This window comes from Carcharodon carcharias, chromosome X, assembly GCF_017639515.1.
Source record: "Carcharodon carcharias isolate sCarCar2 chromosome X, sCarCar2.pri, whole genome shotgun sequence".
Lineage (NCBI taxonomy): Eukaryota > Metazoa > Chordata > Chondrichthyes > Lamniformes > Lamnidae > Carcharodon > Carcharodon carcharias.
The window spans coordinates 16,006,409-16,026,380 of NC_054507.1; the positions used below are offsets into that span (position 1 = coordinate 16,006,409).

A 19,972-nucleotide genomic window follows, 5' to 3' on the forward strand; every position below is an offset into this window, starting at 1 on the left:
TGGCTCGCCGCATCCGCGGGGTGGGTGGGGGAGGGGTGGAGACACACCGGGGCGGTAAAATCCTGGCCTTGGTGCCTCCAGTTGCCTCTGTAACAACAGTGACCAAAGTTCCATCTCTTCAATAGATTATTGTCTGTCTTCAGGGTCTGAGGCAGGCACTGTGAACTAGATAATCTCTTGAGTGATCTGCTTGCCGAAAGAATTCAACATCTTTTTGTTTCTAGGCACTGAATGGCTTTGTCCTGGTCGTGACTGCAGAAGGTGACATCTTCTACGCATCTCCCACCGTACAGGAATACATGGGATTTCACCAGGTCAGTCCTGGGGCAAGCGAGGGATTCAATGTCTAACCACATCAGTCATGAGTAATGCACCGGTGGGGGGGTAATTTTCATCTTGTGCAGTTAATGGGCTGAAGGTACCTGCGGAGTGGATTGGTTTCAATGGGACGAAAATCGGATGGGTTCACTAAGGGGCAGGCAATCCGCTTTGCCACATTGCTGCCTGGGTGGCAAAGTTGGAAGGTTATCCCCCCCCACCCCCCCAATCTATGGAATCATGCCACCTCCTGTCACGAGTCATCGGTGGTTAATATTTTATGGGGAATCGCCCTCCATGTTGAACATAAGAGCAAAATACTGCCGACGTTGGTTAATCTGAGGTCAAAACAGAAAATTCTGGAAATCCTCAGCAGGCAGAGAGAGAAACAGAGTTGACATTTCAGGTCAAGATGACCTTTGATCAAAATTGGATGCCAGAATTGAAACCCAAGGGGGCCTCGACATAACTCGGTTTGGGACTGCCGACAGTTGGCTGGTCCCAGCTTCTGCACAAACTTGCATTGTCCCTCATGGTTAAAAGGAAGAAGCTGCCCTTTAAATGGCTTCAGCTGGTTTGAATCTCCTGTAGTCAGGTGGGGTGGGTTGGTTGCTCCTGTAACCTGATAGCGAATCTTGGGTTGCTGTACCGTAGTGATGATGGGCTTTCTTCATGAACGCTCTGTGCTGGTTCCCTCGTTCTGATGTTGCATGAAGACATACAAGCTGGTCAGACATACAAGCTGGTCCATCAAGAATGCTCCACGCCATATTAACTGAGCCATCATGATGGAACACTTCTTGCCTTCTTGCCCCCCACCTCCCCTCGGAGAGGTAACGTGGGCATTCGTGGGATGTGAGCATCGGTGGCTAGGCCAGCATTTATTGCCCATCTCTCATTGCCCTTGTTCAGAGGTCATTTAAGAGTCAACCACATGGGTCACATGGTAGGCCAGACCAGGTAAGGACAGCAGATTTCCTTCCCTAAAGGCCATTAGTGAACCAGATGCGTCTTTACGACAACCGACAATTGTTTCATGGTCATCATTAGACTTCTAATTCCAGATTTTTATTGAATTCAGATGCTGCCATCTATTATGGTCCCTAGGGCATTACCCGGTGGATTACCAGTGACAGTACCACTATGCCACCGCCACCTCCCCTAGATAACAGACGATACACCAGGAAATTCCTCCCTGACAATTTTCAATCGTTCTTTTTACCCCCTTCCCCTTTGTTTCTGTTCCCTCTGGCCCTTTTTGTTTGTCTTGTTAACCCTGATGGCTATTCTGCCCTCTATGTTGTAGACTGCTGTCATGCACCAGCCTGTGTATGAACTGATTCATCCTGAAGATCGTGATGAATTTCAGCGTCAGTTGCATTGGGCACTAGACCCAGTACCACACTCCAACATGGCACAGTCAGGTAAGTCAATAAATCATAATAAAGGCAAAATATTTGTTGCTTTTGGTACCCCTGGAGGTTGGGAAATGGTCTCCTGGAAACCCTTTTAAGGCTGGATTTTACTCTTCCATAAGACCATAAGACATAGGAGCAGAAATTAGGCCATTCGGCCCATCGAGTCTGCTCTGTCATTCAATCATGGCTGATAAGTTTCTCAACCCCATTCTCCCGCCTTCTCCCCGTAACCTTTGATCCCCTTACCAATCAAGAACCTATCTATCTCGGTCTTAAATACACTCAATGACCTGGCCTCCACAGCCTTCTGTGGCAATGAATTCCATAGATTCACCACTCTCTGGCTAAAGAAGTTTCTCCTCATCTCTGTTCTAAAATGTCTTCCCTTTACTCTGAGGCTGTGCCCTCAGGTCCTAGTCTCTCCTACTAATGGAAACATCTTCCCCACGTCCACTCTATCCAGGCCTTTCAGTATTCTGTAAGTTTCAATCAGATCCCCCCCCTCATCCTTCTAAACTCCATCGAGTATAGACCCAGAGTCCTCAAACATTCCTCTTATGTTAAGCCTTTCATTCCTGGGATCATTCTCATGAACCTCCTCTGGACCCTCTCCAGGGCCAGAACATCCTTACTAAGATACGGGGCCCAAAATTGCTCACAATATTCTAAATGTGGTCTGACCAGAGCCTTATAAAGCCTCAGCAGCACATCCCTGCTTTTATATTTTAGTCCTCTCGAAATAAATGCCAACATTGCATTTGCCTTCCTAACTACCAACTCAACCTGCAAGTTAACCTTAAGAGAATCCTGGACTAGGACTTCCAAGTCCCTTTGCACTCCAGATTTCTGAATTCTCTCCCCATTTAGAAAATAGTCTATGCCTCTATTCTTCCTACCAAAGTGCATGACCTCACACTTCCCCACGTTGTATTCCATCTGCCACTTCTCTGCCCATTCTCCCAACCTGTCAAAATCCTTCTGCAGCCTCCCTGCCTCCTCAATACTACCTGTCCCTCCATCTATCTTTGTATCATCTGCAAACTTAGCCAGGATGCCCTCAGTTCCTTCATCTAGATCATTAATGTATAAAGTGAAAAGTTGTGGTCCCAACACTGAGCCTTGCGGAACTCCACTTGTCACCGGCCGCCATTCTGAGAAGGACCTCCTTATCCCCACTCTCTGCCTCCTGCCAGACAGCCAATCTTCTATCCATGCTAGTACCTTGCCTCTAACACCATGGGCTCTTATCTTACTGAGCAGCCTCCTGTGCGGCACCTTGTCAAAGGCCTTCTGGGAGTCCAAGTAGATAACATCCATTGGCTCTCCTTTGTCTAACCTACTCATTACCTCCTCAAAGAATTCTAACAGATTTGTCAGGCATGACCTCCCCTTGATGAAACCATGCTGACTTTGCCCTATTTTACCATGCACTTCCAAGTATTCTGAAATCTCATCCTTAATAATGGACTCTAAAATCTTACCAAGGACCGAGGTCAGGCTAATCAGCCTGTAATTTCCTGTCTTTTGCCTCACTCCCTTCTTAAACAGGGGAGGGGTTACATTAGTGATTTTCCAGGCCTCTGGGACCCTCCCTGACTCCAGTGATTCCTGAAAGATCACCACTAACGCCTCCACTATCTCTTCAGCTATCTCCTTCAGAACTCTGGGGTATAATCCATCTGGTCCAGGTGATTTATCCACCTTCAGACCTTTCAGTTTTCCTAGCACCTTCTCCTTGGTAATGGCCACCATACTTGCCTCTGCCCCCCGACTCTCCTGAACTTTGGGGATGTTACTCTTGTCTTCCACTGTGAAGACTGATGCAAAGTCCCTATTCAGTTCCTCCGCCATTTCTTTGTTCCCCACAACGACTTCTTCAGTATCATTTTCCAGTGGCCCAATGTCCACTTTTGCCTCTCTCTTACCCTTTATATATCTAAAAAAAACTCTTGCAATCTTCTTTTATATTACTGGCTTGTTTACCCTTACATTTAATCTTCTCCCTCCTTATTTCTTTTTTAGTTGTCCTCTGTTGGTCTTTGTAGGCTTCCCAATCCCCTGGTTTCCCACTGCTCTTCGCCGCATTGTCTGCTTTCTCTTTAGTTTTTATGCTGTCCCTGACTTCCCTCGTCAGCCATAGTTGCCTCGTCCTCCCTTTAATATGCTTCTTCTTCCTAGGGATGAATTTTTGCTGTGTCTCCCAAATTACTCCCAGAAACTCCTGCCATTGCTGTTCCACTGTCTTTCCTGCTAGGCTCATCTCCCAGTCAATTCTGGCCAGCTCCTCCCTCATGCCTCTGTAGTTGCCTTTATTCAACTGTTATACCGTTACATCTGATTCCAGCTTTTTCCTCTCAAATTGCAGGGTAAATTCTATCATATTATGGTCACTTCCTCCTAAGGGTTCCTTCACCTTAAGCTCCCTTATCAAATATGCCTCATTACACATCACTAAATCTAGAATTGCCTGTTCCCTAGTGGGCTCCACCACAAGCTGCTCAAAAAAGCTATCTCGTAGACATTCCACAAACTCCTTTTCTTGGGATCCACTACCAACCTGATTTTCCCAGTCTACCTGCATATTGAAATCCCCCATGATCACTGTAACCTCGCCTTTCTTACACACCTTTTCTATCTCCTGGTGTATCTTGTGCCCCACATCCTGACTACTGTTCGGAGGCCTGTACATAACTCCCATTATGGTTTTTTTACCTTTGCGGTTCCTCAATTCTACCCACACAGATTCTACATCACCTGACCCTACGTCGTTTCTTGCTATCAATTTAATTTCATTTCTTACTAACAAAGCAACCCCACCCCCTCTGCCAACCTGCCTATCTTTTCGATAGGATGTATATCCTTGGATATTTAGCTCCCAGTCCTGATCCCCTTGCAGCCATGTCTCTGTGATGCCCACCACATCATACCTGCCAATTTCAGTCTGCGCCACAAGCTCATTTACCTTATTTCGTATACTGTGTGCATTCAGATACAACACCTTCAGTCCTGTATTTCCCGTCCCCTTTCTCATTGTCGTCTATTTATCTGATGTGCTTGAAGTTAGATTCCTAGCCTTTTCCAAACACTCTGTCCTATTTTGTGTTCTGGGGACTTTAATAACCTCTCCTGGGCTCTCCTTTCTTTTCAGTTTTTTCATAATGTTCCATGAAGTTGAATTCACCCCCCACACGCTAACCTGCTGCTTTGTTTCCCACTAGTGATACTTCTTGGAGTTTTACCCTTCCCTCCTCCCCACTTTCTACTTCCCTGCCTGTGTGGTGGGGTGGGGGGTCATAAAATGCAGTGCATGGCCTTCCCACCCACCCTGACTTCTCCCCATTTCACTGGTGGGCGGGGGAGGGTGGGGTTGGGAGTGGTGGTGGAGGTGTTGGGTGGCCCGCCCACTCTTGGGCCTGTTAAGGCCCTTATTGAGTGGCCAATTAATGGCGTCAACCCACCCGAGTGGCTATTTTACCCACAGCTGGGTAAAGCCCAGGCCAAGTGGGTAGTCCGGCAGCTTTTCCTGGGGTGAGCTATGTGGGAAAGGGGGAGGCCGCTTTTGGCGCTATCCTGTGCCCGCCCGAGGCCCCCACTCCACTGGTCATATGCCCCTTTAGCCATCCCTCCCCCGGCATCTCAAACCTGCCCCCCCCCCCCCCCACCAAACACCCAGTCAGCAGCACGTAGAGGAGAGTGTGAGAGGAGCACCGGGTGGGTGGGGGAGGAGAAGGAAGAAGTATGGAAGGGCAATAGTGGTAGGGGATTCGTTAGTGAGGGGAGTAGACAAGAGCTTCTGCAGACATTACTCCAGGACGGTATGTTGCCTCCTGGGTGCCAGGGTCAAGGATGTCACGGAGCAGCTGCAGGGCGTTCTGAAGGGGGAGGGTGAACAGCCAGAGGTCGTGGTCCATGTTGGGACCAATAACATAGGAAGAAAGAGAAACGAGGTCCTGCAAGCAGACTTTAGGGAGTTAGGTAGGAAATTGAAAAGCAGGACTTCAAAGGTTGTAATCTCCGGATTACTCCCAAAGCCACACAGTAGTGAATATAGGAACAGAAGGATGGAGCAGATGAATGCGTGGCTGGAGAGATGGTGCAGGAGGGAGGGCTTTAGATTCTTGGGGCATTGGGACTGTTTCTGGAGGAGGTGGGACCTGTACAAGCTGGGCGGGTTATATCCGAACATAAAGGGGACCAACATCCTCACAGGGAGGTTTGCAAATGTTGTTGGGGTGGATTTAAACTAAATTGGCAGGGGGATGGGATCCTGAAAAGTAATTCAGAGGGGAGAGAAGCTGAGATGGAATTAGAAGTTAAAACGCTAATAAGTGAGTCTTGAAGGCAGAGGAAACATAGGCTAGATGCCATTGGCACCCGTCTCCAGAGGGGTTTTACATCCATTGTTGAACAATAAGAAAGTAGGGAGAGAGGCCATAATTTTAAATGAGTGAAATGGATATTCAAAATTCATGTCAGGAAGAATTTTTATTTTGACTCCTATGTTGCTGTGTTCTCACTAACAAATGTGCTATTTCTATGAAATAGCTGGCCTACTTTAACCAAGGTGCAAAGCTGTTTGCTTTAGCCCCTGTAATTATACATCAATCATGCTGTGATCTTTCAATTCTCTGGGGACGGGTGCCAATGCTATCTCATCCAGCAATTTCTTTCAGCTTCATGTCCAGTGAAACCAAAGCCATTCTTTTCATCCCTCACCATTATCGGTGCATCTCTGGCCCAACTCCATTGTGGCCGAGAGAATCGACTTAAGATCCTCATCCTAATGGTCAAATCCTTCTCCGGTCACCCGGCGAGATTACGCCCAATCGCACCCTACGATTGCCTATCTCTAGATTACTGCTTCACCTATCAGTGGGGGCCAACTGTTAACCCTTTTGCAAATCTTCCCAATTCCCACTTGTTTTGCCATCACCCTCACTGCCTTTTAGAAGTCTCTTTAAAAACCCTTCTCTTTGCCCTTTTGGCTCTTTCCCCTTTGTTTTCTCCTTTTCCTGTCTGGTGTCCACAGCCTTGCCCAATAAAGGACAGTGAGATGAGTGTTTGCAAGAACACTGGGAAATAAGTTGTTATCCTTGCTCTCCTTGTTGAGGCTCTCACTCGAATATCTCTTAACTGCTGATGTGATCTTTCCAAGTTCCTGCTGATTTGTTTGATCCTGCCTTGGGCAGTTGTTACAAACTCGCACTGAATCCTCTTGTTGCAAAATATCATTGAACTGTGTTGTTCTTTCTTTATATTTTTGCCTGAGGTTTATTCAACAAGAACAGCAACTTGGAATAATGTACACCTTTTGGATGCTGTAAAATGTCCAATGGTGCTTCATCAGTGTGACAAGCAGGTGCAGGAGAGTTGGAGGTGGTACAGTTAGGGGAGATGGTGGCGTAGTGGTATTGTTGCTGGACGCCCCCATCCCATAAACAAACATATTTTTAAAAACTCCAATTTGTTCCTCAGGTACATGTGGCACCCAGGCATCAAGAGGGAGCAAACCGACACAGCCTCCCATCTTTGCAGCAAAGAATTTTGTCCCTAGGGCTATCCAACCACAAATAACTACCCTGCAGATGAATTCATCCTATCTGCACAGGCATTGGCTTCAAATAATTGTAAAGTTACTCCTTTAAGTGGTGATTTAAGACTTGTGTATCCTTATTTGCAGGTAGCGGTACAAATTGTGACTCCATTACGAGGTATGATCCACAGCAACTCCCACCAGAGAACTCCACTTTCCTGGAGAGGAATTTTGTGTGCAAAATGCGCTCTCTACTCAACAGCCCTTCTGGTTACGTGGTAAGAAATATTTCAACAGTGCTGCAACTAAAATAAAAAGCTCTTGAAGCACTGAGATAAGTGCAGGTTTAATTTGACACTTCTACCCATCATGCAGCTCAGGGGGCAACTTGTGTTCTTCATGAATTTGTGCTTTGGTAAAATTCAGGCCAGTTCCTCTTTCTCCTTAGATATTTTTGCTCTCTCCGCTTATCCCCTTGTGACCTATGATCTTGAGCATTTGCTTTTGTGGCGACCGAGCTTAAAAGTAAGTCTTGTGAGAGAAAGAATGTTCTGTTTTCGCTCAACGAGAATCCATCAGATGACTAAAACCGTTGTTGCGTGTCTGTTTATGGCCAGAATTGTTCGGTTGGCAGGCGGGAGCGGGTAGGGGTGGTCGCGGAGTCGATCACCGCCCACGATCGGCTGCACGCCGCCATTTTACATGGGCGGGCCAATTGAGGCCTGCCCAGCGTAAGATGTGAGGGGTAGTGTTCAGCGCTACCTGTGCGGGCGGGGGTGGGGGGAGGAGGGGGAGGAGGGGCCAGCGCTCTTTCACGCATGCACACGAAAGAGTGCTTCAATCGCCCTCAGGCACGGAGCTGCCTCATTGAATCGCTATTGTAATTAATGAATAAATGGATTAAAAATGTATTTAAACATGTCCGCTCACGTGACCTGTTTTTATATTTAGGAAAAAATTTTTATTTAATTAATAAACGCTTCAGCAAGCTCGTGGATGAGGCTTCCTAAAAAATGTAAAGGCCTCTTGGCCTGTTCACCCCGCCAACCTTAAGGTTGGACGGGCGGCGTTAACAATCACAATATTCGCTTTCTTAGTGGCCTTAATAGGCCGTTTACATATCAGTGGGCGCGCAGCCGACTCCAGCATGTGCCCGCCAAACGAAACATCGCGAGACAGCGCGATGACATCGGGACACACGCCCATCGCCATTGCGCGTCATTTTATGCGCTGGCGTGTCAGACCCGCCCCCACACGCCAACTGGAAAATCCTGCCCCGTGTGCAGTTGCTTGGACTACTGCTGACAAAAGGTCTCGCAGGCTCATTCTTTTGCAGTCAGGTATGGCATTTCATACCTGCCCTTGTTTCAATTGTGACACTCCAGTTTATTTGCCCTTGATCTTAAAATCATTGCCTTCATTAAAAAATAATAATGTAGAAACGTTTACACCACAGAAGGAGGCCATTTGGCCCACCATCTGCATGCTAGCCAAAAATGAGCGATCAGGCCCAATCCCACTTTCCTGCAGCCCTGGAGATTACAGCACATCAAATACATATCCAAGTGTTTTTTTTTAAATGTGTTAAAAGTTTTTGCCTCTGCTATCCTTTCAGGCAGTGAGTTCCAGATCCCCACCACCCTCTGGGTGAGGGGAAATTCTCCTCAACTCTCCTGTAATCTTTATACCAATTACTTTAAATCTATGTCCCCTGCTTATTGACGGCCCCGCTAAGGGAAATAGGTCCTTCCTATCCAACCTATCTAGGCCCCTCAGAATTTAATTGAGGTGTATGAAATTAATTTAAAAATTGATTCAATTAAATCGCCCCATTGTAGTTCAGGTCTCGTGTCAGAGTGTAAATGCACAGCCCTTCATATTGTCACTAACTGAAAGTGACAGCAGCAGTGAAAGTGGTGTGCTGTCAGTGGGAAATGGTGCAATGTAATTTGTGTTTAAGGGCTGTTCTGAGGGTTCATGCCCTTTCATAAAATGAGTCAATTAACAAAGTTAGGAAGAGAGCTGATTTTTGCTTGTTGAGAGAGTCGACTGTGAGCGGGTACGGAGCAGAACTTACCACTGGCATAAGGGCCGATATGCTTTACTGCTAATTGCTGAGTTGCTCGATGTATTTCTCCCTTTGCGCTGCTTTAATTGGAGTCATTGTTGTCCCTTTCTTTTCCTAATTGATGTGTTTAGGCTCTAAACATTGAAGGCAAACTGAAGTACCTCCATGGACAGAACAAGCAGGCAGAAGATGGCTCTCTCCTCCCTCCACAGCTGGCACTCTTTGCCATTGCAACTCCACTGCAGGTGCCTTCAATCCTTGAAATCAGGACTAGAAGTGCTCTGTTTCAGACGAAACATAAGCTCGACTTTTCGCCAGTTGCCTGTGATGCAAAGTAGGTACCGCTGTAGATCTTAGGAGGTCCCCTTATGGGCCTCCTATATTGGTGTCCTTAATGGCATTGGCACATGTTCTCCTTTGTAAAGAGTAAACTGATTTTACAGAGAGGCACAGAAGTGGGAGCTCCTGAAGAGTTTGAAAGCTTGCCCTTTGGCCTAGTTCCAAAACGTTCCAATCTCTCATTAAACAATCGTATTCAGGAGCTGCTGGAAGATAAGCGGGCTCAGCTGTACCACCCTCACTTCAGAATGCCTGGACATAGACGTACACCATTACGATGGAGTGAGGAAGGTTTACTGAGCTGAGAGAAGTTAGCCGGGATGGGGCGTCTCAAGGAGTTAAACTCTTTTGACATTATTATATTCTTATCCCTTTCTTCCCCCTCAACTGTAATCCCTGCCCCATCAAAACTAACTTTGGATATGGGAGCATGGGTTACTCCAGCCACCTCCACAGACAAGCCTTTGCACAGTCTCCAGTATGGACAACTGGGGTGGTGTAGAAAATAAAAGCTGAAGGCTTTTGTCTGTTTTTGGGCCAATTAAGCATTCATCTATAAAAAGAGGTGAGGGTGCCAAGAGAATGGAATATTTTAATCAGTTTTTTGCAGCCAGTGTCAGCATAGAGCACCCTATTGTCTAGTCACTTCAGCAACTTCAGAGTAAAAGTTTCCTCTACTTCTCCCCCCAGTAATATACCTTAATCCTTGCCTCAGAAAAGCATCAATGTGATATCTCCCATTTGCATTACCAGCTCAGTATTGTACCTTTTTCTTTTTGATCCTGTCCAGGAGTCCCAATTGGTATGTTCATTCGGAACTGGTCAAAGCCTGTTTTAATTCATGGGGTTCACAGAGAATGGAGGTTTCCATCTTGTGCCTGAACTGAATTTGAACCTAGGACCCAAAGTTGGAAAGACAATTTATTAACCTACCGCATTCCCCCTGACAACTTAAAAGAAGAATGTCTTGGACTCTCGGAAAGAGATAAGATGTACATGAAAGTTGGTGAACTCTGAGGAAAATGGGGGGAAAAAGGTTGAAGGAGAAATAGCTGAATTTGAAAACTGTATTCAAAACAACTTTAAACGAGCCACAAATTGGATTCTGTTTTTGATAAACTACTTGTATTCTCTGTTGAAAGCAGGATCTGACTGGTATTTGTGTGAGAGAAGTAATTAATACAGAACGTTGACTCTTTTCTGTATTTTTTTGCCATTTCCAGAGCTAAGGTTGTGCTGGGTTACTCAGAGCTGGAGCTGTGCATGCGTGGATCAGGATACCAGTTCATTCATGCCGATGATATGCTTTACTGTGCAGACAACCATGTTCGATGTAAGTACTGGATAGCAGATCATGGTTGGACATTGGTTGACTTGAATTTTACTGTCCAATGTGTTTTTGATTTCTCCTGCCCCCATTTTATTTATCTTCCACACTGTGGACCATGTTGTGCAAAACCAGGACTCAACAGATATTCATGAGAAAGTGAAGTGACTAGGTTGGATCCTGATGTAGAGCTAAAGAGCCAAGGACCATGGCATAGGACATCATCAATGTTGAAAAGAGTAGTGGCAAAGGGGAAATGAGATGTATGAAGGTTTGGTGATACCAAGCTTAGGGTTTAAGATTGTGATCCCATCTTAATTGTAGCAAATCACTTATCTTTCCGTGTGTGTGTGTGTGTGTGTGTGTGTGTCTTTCACCCACACTCTCGCTTGCGTGCTCTCTCTCTCTCTTGCGTGCTCTCTCTCTCTCTTGCGTGCTCTCTCTCTCTCTTGCGTGCTCTCTCTCTTGCGTGCTCTCTCTCTTTCTTGCGTGCTCTCTTGCACTTTTGCATTTGCTCTTTCACATGCTCTCTTTTGCGCATGCTCTTTCTTTTTAGCACGCTCTCTTGCGTACTCTCTCTTTTGCACGTGCTCTCTCTTTGCTCTCTCTTTTGTGTGCTGTCTCTCTTTCATACGCTCTCTTCTCTCTTTGGTACTTTTATTTGGTTTTCTTTCTTTCACACTCTATCTTCTCCACATGTCTCACACGCTTTCTCTTTCACTCTCTCTCTCTGTCTTTTGCTTTCTCTCTCTTTTATGTGCTCTCTTTTGCATGCTCTCTCTTTTTTGTGTGCTCTCTCTCTTTCACTTGTTCTCCCTTTTAGTCATTCTATTTCGCTCACCGTCTCGCATGAGCTCTCTCTTGCACATGCGTTCTCTTTGGCACTCTGTCTTTCACACTCCCTTCCTCTCTCGCTTTCTCTTGTGCTTTTATTTTCTCTCTTTTTCCCATCTTTTTCACTCTCTTTTTCAATCTTTTTCTCCATTTCCACAACCCCGACCCACATTGCAGTGCCTGGACTGGGCTGCTTTAAATGATTCATTTCTGTCCCTTGTTCAGTGATGAAAACGGGTGAGAGTGGGATAACTATCTTCAGGCTCCTGACGAAACAGAATGCATGGATCTGGGTCCAGGCGAATGCCCGCCTGGTTTACAAGAATGGGCAGCCAGATTGCATCATAGCAAAGCAGAGACTCCTCACGTACGTAGACCCAACATCTCTCCGGGATGTGTTTCATATTATTGGTGTTTGTATGTACTTTCAGTTGAGATCTTGAGCTGATTGGGAAAATAGGCTGTGACACAAATGGTGCAAATGATTCGAAATAAAGGCCTTTTGCAACTTTTAAAAAACTCTTTTATGGTATTTGTTTTGTCAATACGTCAATATACAAAAGCTCTTTCAGATATTCAGCATTATGGCTGTAGTACTGGGGGATGAGTTGAACATAAATATTTCTGTTCTGTTGATCTCAAACTCCAATATTGATGTAGCAGGTTCACCGCTGCTATGTTTTCTGTGTGCTCTTTCTCACCTCACTCCTCCTATTCACTCGCATGTTCACTCCATCTCTTGTAGCCTCACCTACTCTCTCTGTTTGTCTCGCATTCTCTCTGACTTGCAGTCCTGCTTGTCTCTCTCACTCCCTGTTCTCCTTCCCACCCCTCCTTGCTGCTGTTGTACACTTACCCCTTTGGATGGACCCTCGTGCTCTTTCACACTGTTGAGCTCTCACTTTATCTTCCATACCTAGTCCTCTCTCAGTAGTTTTTTTTATTTGTTCATGGGATGTGGGCGTCGCTGGCTGGGCCAGCATTTATTGCCCATCCCTAATTGCCCTTGAGAACTGAGTTAGGCCATTTCAGAGTCAACCACATTGCTGTGGGTTTGAAGTCACATGTAGGCCAGACCAACTAAGGATGGCAGATTTCCTTCCCTAAAGGGGCATTAGTGAACCAGATGGGTTTATTTTCATCCCTAAAGGGGCATTAGTGTACCAGAGGGGGTTTTTATGGTAATTGACAACGGCCATCATTAGACTTCTAATTCCAAATTCTTTTTAAAAATTGAATTCAAATTTCACCATCTGCCATGGTGGGATTCAAACCCAGGTCCCCAGAGAATTGCTCTTGGTATCTGGAGTACTAGTCCAGCAACAATACCACTATGCCACCTCCCTAATTCATCCTCCCGCTTGCATACACAGACTCTTTGTTAGCCTGTTCTTAAATGTCTCAATTTATATAAAAAAAAGTGTTCATAAATTGAAGAACTCACTTATCTTTCCACAGAGATAAAGAAGGCATCGACCACTTCCAGAAACGCACGATGCCATTTCATCTTCCCTTCTCAACAGGGGAGGCTGTCTTGTATGACCACAACTCCCCTATACTTGGGCTCGCCAACCCATTTCCCTCTGAGAATGGGAACTGTGACGTGCAGCAGAACGGATACGTGGATCCCAACTCGCTCCTCGGAGCCATGATGAGCCAGGACAAGGCAGTGTACATCAGGCACCCAGCAGTGGAGCCCAAGTACTCCCTCAGCCGATTTGGTGGAACGGTTGCTAGTGGCCTGGGAGGGAGTGCACCCTGTGCCCAGAATGGGGAGAAAAGTATCAAAGAGGAGGAAAGCAGCTGTAAGCAGGATGACGATCTGTTGTCCATCTTGGGAGACATGCTCCAAAATGACAACGACGAGGGCTTGACCAGCCTCCCTAATGTCCTGGAAAGCTTGGGGCCAGAGGACTTGGAGCTCATGCGTTGGGTGGAGAGCACGTTATGCGTGGAGGCAGATTCCGAATGCCCCCTCAATGACATGCTCACAAACGATCAGGTTTTGTCTTACATCCAGGACTCGCTCAAGAAGCAAGAGCTGGACCGGCACAGTCCGTGCCAGTCAAACAGTTTGCGGCCAACTTTAAGCACAGGAGACCAGTTGGCTCAGTGTCCAGACATGTCACAGAGACGGGGCAAGAGGTCTGCTCGGATGCCACCCTTGCCCGGGCAGTTGAACGCGCCATCGCTGGTTCCTCAGCAGTCATCGAAAACAAATCACTTGACCCAAGGAGTAGCGCCACCATGTAGCCTAGTACACAGGATGCAGCAAGAGCAACACAGACAACAGCAAGACTTGTTCCAGCAGCAACGATTGCAATGGTTCCATCCTCTGCAGCAGCAACCTATGCAGACCTCGAGTCCCGTGCAGCACCAATATGTGCAGCGGCAAGTCCTCCATAAGCACCGGCCTGCCCGACAGGGCCTTCTACTGCAGCAGAACTTCCAACAGCCCAACGGGAAACTGCTAGGGCAGCACTGCACCCAGCAGTCTTCCCATTATAAGCAGCAGCCCAGCAATCCCAGTCCATCCTCAGCCAGTGGACTAAACCCAGGCATCACAACAAGCCACAGTATCAGCAATGGGTATGTGAGAGCTCCACAGAGCTGTCGAGTTGAATCGCAGCAAAACATATCCCTCTTTAATCCACCATCCAACACTCCCAACATCCCTGCCTGTGGAGCTCCCTCTCAACAGGGCAGACTTGACTTTAGCCATCCAAGCGTTGCACTAACTAATCACGGACAAGAGACTCGGAATCAAACAGGCTGGTTCCCCGGAGTGAACCAACCGAATGGTATGGCGTTCCCGCTTGACAGCTCCTCGGCACCTCACGTGGGAGGTAAGAGTACAAATCTCTCCGTGTTTCACTCGACATCTACGGTCCCATTGTCCCATGTGAACGAATACTCACGCGTACATCCTGAAGAGCAAAATGGCTGGCGCACTGTGGATCTGTACAAGGTAAGCCCTGGTTTTTAATTATGAAAGAACACACTAAATACTAAACAACAAGGGGCTGGCAGAATGGTGAAACATGACCCTTTCAGCTCTGGAGCAGATTTCAATTCAGCCCTATGCTAGAGGGTATTGACTTAAAAGGGTTAATTCTGTGAGAGCCTAATATCATTGATTCATATTTGCAGCTACTTGCAAACAGAGCTCTCTCAAATCAGAGGGTCTGCGCTTCTGCATTTCAAACTGCCCCATTCCTAACACAAGCACGAGGTCAAACATGACATCTGCCAACCCAAATGGCCAACACCCTCCTGCTTCCCCCCCGCCCCCCCACCCCCATAACCGTTTGGTCCTCACATCTTCATTTGGATAGTGGCTGTTGTGCTTTTCTTCTTGCGATTATTTAGTTGATAAACATCAAGGCACCAAACATGCAACTGGTTAACACAAAAATGCGTTGGCTCATTTATTAAGGTTTTGAGAAGTTGGTAGCAGTATTACACAGTTGGAGAACTTGTACACATGTCTGAGTTGGCAGCTTCCTCGTAACAAAGTCAGAATCACATGATACATTGCATCATTTCCCTTCTAATGATGTATACAGAAACATAACCACGCCCACTTAAAGGTGTACCAGAACAATGATTACATTAGCACCTAACTGTGCTCAACCATCTTGAATCCCCCATCTTCCATCTAGCAGGATGAGGAAGAGACAGGAGGACTTCATCGCTTGGGGTGACAACTGCTTGGTCACTGCAGCTGTTTTAAGTGCTGGAGCTTAAAAGTCCCTCTGGCTTTCAGTAAACTGCGGCCTGAGTGGGCTCCTGTGAGTCTTATGCGGTAGAATTGGCTCACTTATCTTTGGAAGCAGGAGCTCCTGTTTTCTAGTGTGCTGTAGCTGCCCTGCCCCAGTGCTGGCGTAGTCGAATAGGCCATTTTCGATATCAAATTTTAAAATGTTGGAGAGAAGGCACCTCCATTTTGAAACGCCCTCTCTCTCACACCTTCCTCCCATGGCACCCTGCTGCTGCTTGCAAGCTGGAAGGCATCTGATTGGCCCTCCACCTTTGCGAGCCCACACTCTTGCCATTAATTGGCCACTCAGGGGTTATCACAATAAGTGACTGTTTCCCCACACAGCTTGAGCTCCTGACTCCCATTTCAAAGTCGTTTCAAAAGAAGGGGTCTCCTGTTTAAGATGGAAATGAGAGGAATTTCTTCTCTGAGGGTCATTAGTGTTTGGAATGCTCTCCCCCAGAGAGCAGTGGAGGCGGGGCCATTGAATATATTCAAGGCCGAGTTAGACAGATTTTAGATAGATTTTTGATTGACAAGGGAGTCGAGGGTTATGAGGGACGGGCAAGAAAGTGGAGTTAAGACCACAATCAGATCAGCCATGATCTTACTGACTGGCAGAGCAGGCTCGAAGGGCCAAATGGCCTACTCTTGCTCCCATTTCTTATGTTCTGATGGTGGGTTTCAGAAGCCCACAGAGAAAATCCGGCCTTTCACTTGAGCTTCAGGTGGAAAAGCTTGTTCTCAAGTGTGTGCCTAGCTCAACTTGCCCATGTCCATCTCTGAAGTTAGTCAAAGAAGATCCAAGTTGAGGAGAAAAGGGAACTGAATTGGGCATGACAAGGATTTGATGTTGATGGATAAAAACACTTTCGCTAAAATTATTTTAGGTACAGATGTGCAAAACAGCCAATGTGAACATCAAGAATCATCAGTTACTTCATAGCAATGGCTGATGAGTTTTAACATTTTTGATGTCCATGTTAGACGGAGGGGGGGAAGTGGGGGGGTAATTCCGGCAGCCAACTGTGAGAGAGAGAGCAAGAAAACTACGTCACCAAGGACATACAGACTCCAGAGGAGGCCTGAGCTACAGAGCCAACGTTAGAGCGTGAGAATTGAACCAGGTATCAATGAGCAATATCAAAGAAAGCTGAGGTAATGTGGGTGGATTACACTTTTTTTTACTCAGTGAATGTTATCTCACGTCCCCGCCCTCACATCAGAAGTGATACATAAGTAATCAAAGTCAGTAACAAAACCCTTCAAAAGTACAATTGTCTCCTTCTCGCCTGCCAGCTGGATTCACTGCAGTGTCATCTGCACAACTTATCACCCCTACACACGCTCCGATCAGCTTGGAGCTGTTGCTTTGCGTTCATTAGGTTGGTGGCTGTTTCTTGCCGGAATGAGATCCTTTATTTTCCTGTAACCATTGGCTGCAGCGAGTGTCCTGGGACAGTCACGGAGCTGCCTGTGGAAGAGGCTGCCTCGACCCTGAGTTCAATGAACGATAGCTTAACTCCCAATTTCGGTTGCTGCACCCACTGTGATCGTTCAGTTGCCCAGACTAGCCCAATGGCTTTTGTGGCAATTTCTGTCATATAGATGATCAGGTTTACACTGTGGCCTCTGGCCTACTTAGGACTGGCCAAACACATTACATTGCACCCGCACAGTTTGGAGTGGATTTAAGTTTCCGATGTGGAAGGACAGAAATGACACATTCCCAAGAATTTCCATTCCAATTCTCCAGCCTTCAAATCAGCATGCACCGGGCTTATTCAATTCTTCTGAGATTACGTTCAGGAGGAATAGATCCAGCACAATATAATGGCGGGGGGGGGGGGATTTTCCCCCTTCCCTGCCCTCACAGGCAGTTAAATTAGAGTGGGGAGTCTTGCCCGCTTCTCTTCCTGACTGTCATTTTCGATAGACAGCAGGGTCACCTACCTGAGGCTAGCGAGTCCTGATGGTAGAATTAACCTGAGGCAGTGGTGGCTGTCAGGAAGTGGGTATGGGGCCAGTAGAGGACCAGAAAGGTTTTTAAAAAAAGGAAGCTCCGATTTCCTTGTGAGAGCAGAAAGAGACACATTGCTTCTCTAGTCAAGGTAGAAAATCAGCCATGATCGCATTGAGTGGTAGAGCAGGCTCAAGGGCCTACCTGTACTCCTATTTATATTCTTAGGAGATACTTGCTATGTGTTCTTGTTGCCTTTTCGTTCCCAGATGTTGGTAATAATCACACAGAGCCAATCATCTGTCCATGTCAATATGTTACCCCCTACACCATGAGCTTTTATTTCCTGCAATAACCTTTGATGTGGCACCTTATCAAATGCCTTCTGGAAATCTAAGTACAGCACATTCACCGGTTCCCCTTTATCCACGGCACATGTGACTCATTCAAAGAACTCCAATAAATTGGTTAAACATGATTTCCCTTTCACAAAACTCGACTCTGCCTGGTTGCCTTGAATTTTTCGAAGTGCCCTGCTGTAACATCTTTAATAATAGCTTCTAACATTTTCCCTATGACAGATGTTAAGCTAAGTGGCCTGTAGTTTCCTGCTTTCTGTCTCCCTCCCTTTTTGAATAAAGGAGTTACATTAGCTATTTTCCAATCTAATGGAACCTTCCCCGAATCTAGGGAATTTTGAAAAATTAAAACCAATGCGCCAACTATCACACAAACACCTACACATAACAATTAATTCCTAGCTAATTAGTTCCTAGCTCTTTACAGATATTTACAGATGACACAATATATAACAGTACTGCTGCATGCAACCCAGGGGTAAAGAATCATAGTGGCATTAAAAATAAGTGCTTTTTGTTCATTTTCTTTGAACACTTTTGAGTCTTTTAATAGGTATTGGAGGTGGGGAACAAATTTTGAGTGGGGTTTCATGATAATGAAACATTCAGGTATATGTCCAGGCACACAAATCACTGAAAGCTTGTAGACAGGAACAAAAGACAAATGGATTGCTGGCCTTTATCTCGAAAGAGCTAAAATGGAAAAGGGTAGGATGTGATACTTCAGTTGTACAGCCCCTCTGGAGAACTGTGTTCAGAAGTATTCTTTGGGAGCAGCACCTCAGTAAAGAGACATTAGGTTTGGGGGATGAGTCACAGATTCACCAGAATGATACCAGGGCTTAAATTATGAAGGCTAATTGCATAAACTTGGTTTGTATTCCCTTGAGTTTCGAAGGTTCAAGGATGAGTTACTCAAGGTCTTTGAAAGGATTAAGGGATTTGATAGGGATTAAATATAATGAAGCTAATTTTGCTGGAGGAATTCAGAACAAGAAGGTGCAATCTTAAAATTGGAGTGAGGTCATCAAGAGTGAGTTTAGGAAACTATTTTTCACACAAATGGTGGTGTAAATGTAACATTCTCTCCCTTCAAAAGGCTGTGTGGATGCTCGGACAAGGGAAGTTTTCAACACTAAGATTGATAGCCTTTATTGGGTACTGGTATTCAGGGATATAGATCAAAGGCGAATATTGTAAGTGGAGTTAAAATACAAATCAACCATAATCTGATTGAATAGCGGAACAGGCTGGAGGGGCTGAATGGCCTCCTCCTGTTTCTTGTTAGAGCACGTTGAATCCAAGTTTGTGAAGCAGAACCTTGCTTTGTAGCTTAGCACTGAGTTTAGCTTAGGCACGGTACAGTCGACTCAGGGTTATATCTTGTCAACTAGATGGGTGCTTTGTGTTTTTGAATGTGTTTCAGTCAAGTTAAGTCAGTGGAGATCTGGTGGTGCAGTGATAGTGTCCCTATCTCTGAGCCAGAAACTCTGGGTTCATGTCCCACTCCAGGAGTTGATGGCCATGGAAGGTGTGTTTATAATGTGACCAAGCAGGTTGATTGTCAGCCTGTAAATCCTTCCAATATGCCTGATGGCAGGTGGTAAGAGCTGGAGTTCCCTGGTCAGCCATCCTGCAGAAGGCAATGGCAAACCACTGCAGTACTTTGCCAAGAATAATCATGGACTGATCCAATGGAAGTGCTCTTAGGGCATGGTACCTGGTCAACTGTCCATATAAATTATGTTAATACTGTTAGCGGAAATGTTGTTAAATTATGTTAATACTGTTAGTGGAAAAACCTTATTCTGATTCAATCCCTTATCCATGAAGATGGTGTCTCAGACAATGAGCTGTTTGACCTTGCGTACCCGTTATTTGTCAGATTTTAACTTGAGTTCAATGTCCCAAGTGGGCATAATGGATTTAAGAGGATGCCAGACAGTTACATGAGGGGGCAGCATTTTCCCCTCTGTCGGGAGGGTTGTGCGGGAGCATGTGAGTTCCCGATTGCCGCCATTTTACGTGGGCGGGCCAAATAAGGCCCGGCTAGCGT

At 46.0% G+C, this 19,972-nt stretch overlaps 1 protein-coding gene across 1 annotated transcript in view; it reads left to right on the plus strand.

The window, feature by feature from the left end:
- LOC121273321 (aryl hydrocarbon receptor-like) overlaps positions 1–19,972 on the plus strand; it is a 100,190-nt gene that overhangs the window by 73,669 nt on the left and 6,549 nt on the right. Inside the window, exons 4-10 of the mRNA XM_041180456.1 lie at positions 225–314; positions 1,625–1,742; positions 7,417–7,547; positions 9,469–9,671; positions 10,900–11,009; positions 12,063–12,204; positions 13,296–14,805. Coding sequence (XP_041036390.1) covers positions 225–314; positions 1,625–1,742; positions 7,417–7,547; positions 9,469–9,671; positions 10,900–11,009; positions 12,063–12,204; positions 13,296–14,805 — 2,304 coding nt within the window. The remainder of the gene's footprint in view (positions 1–224; positions 315–1,624; positions 1,743–7,416; positions 7,548–9,468; positions 9,672–10,899; positions 11,010–12,062; positions 12,205–13,295; positions 14,806–19,972) is intronic.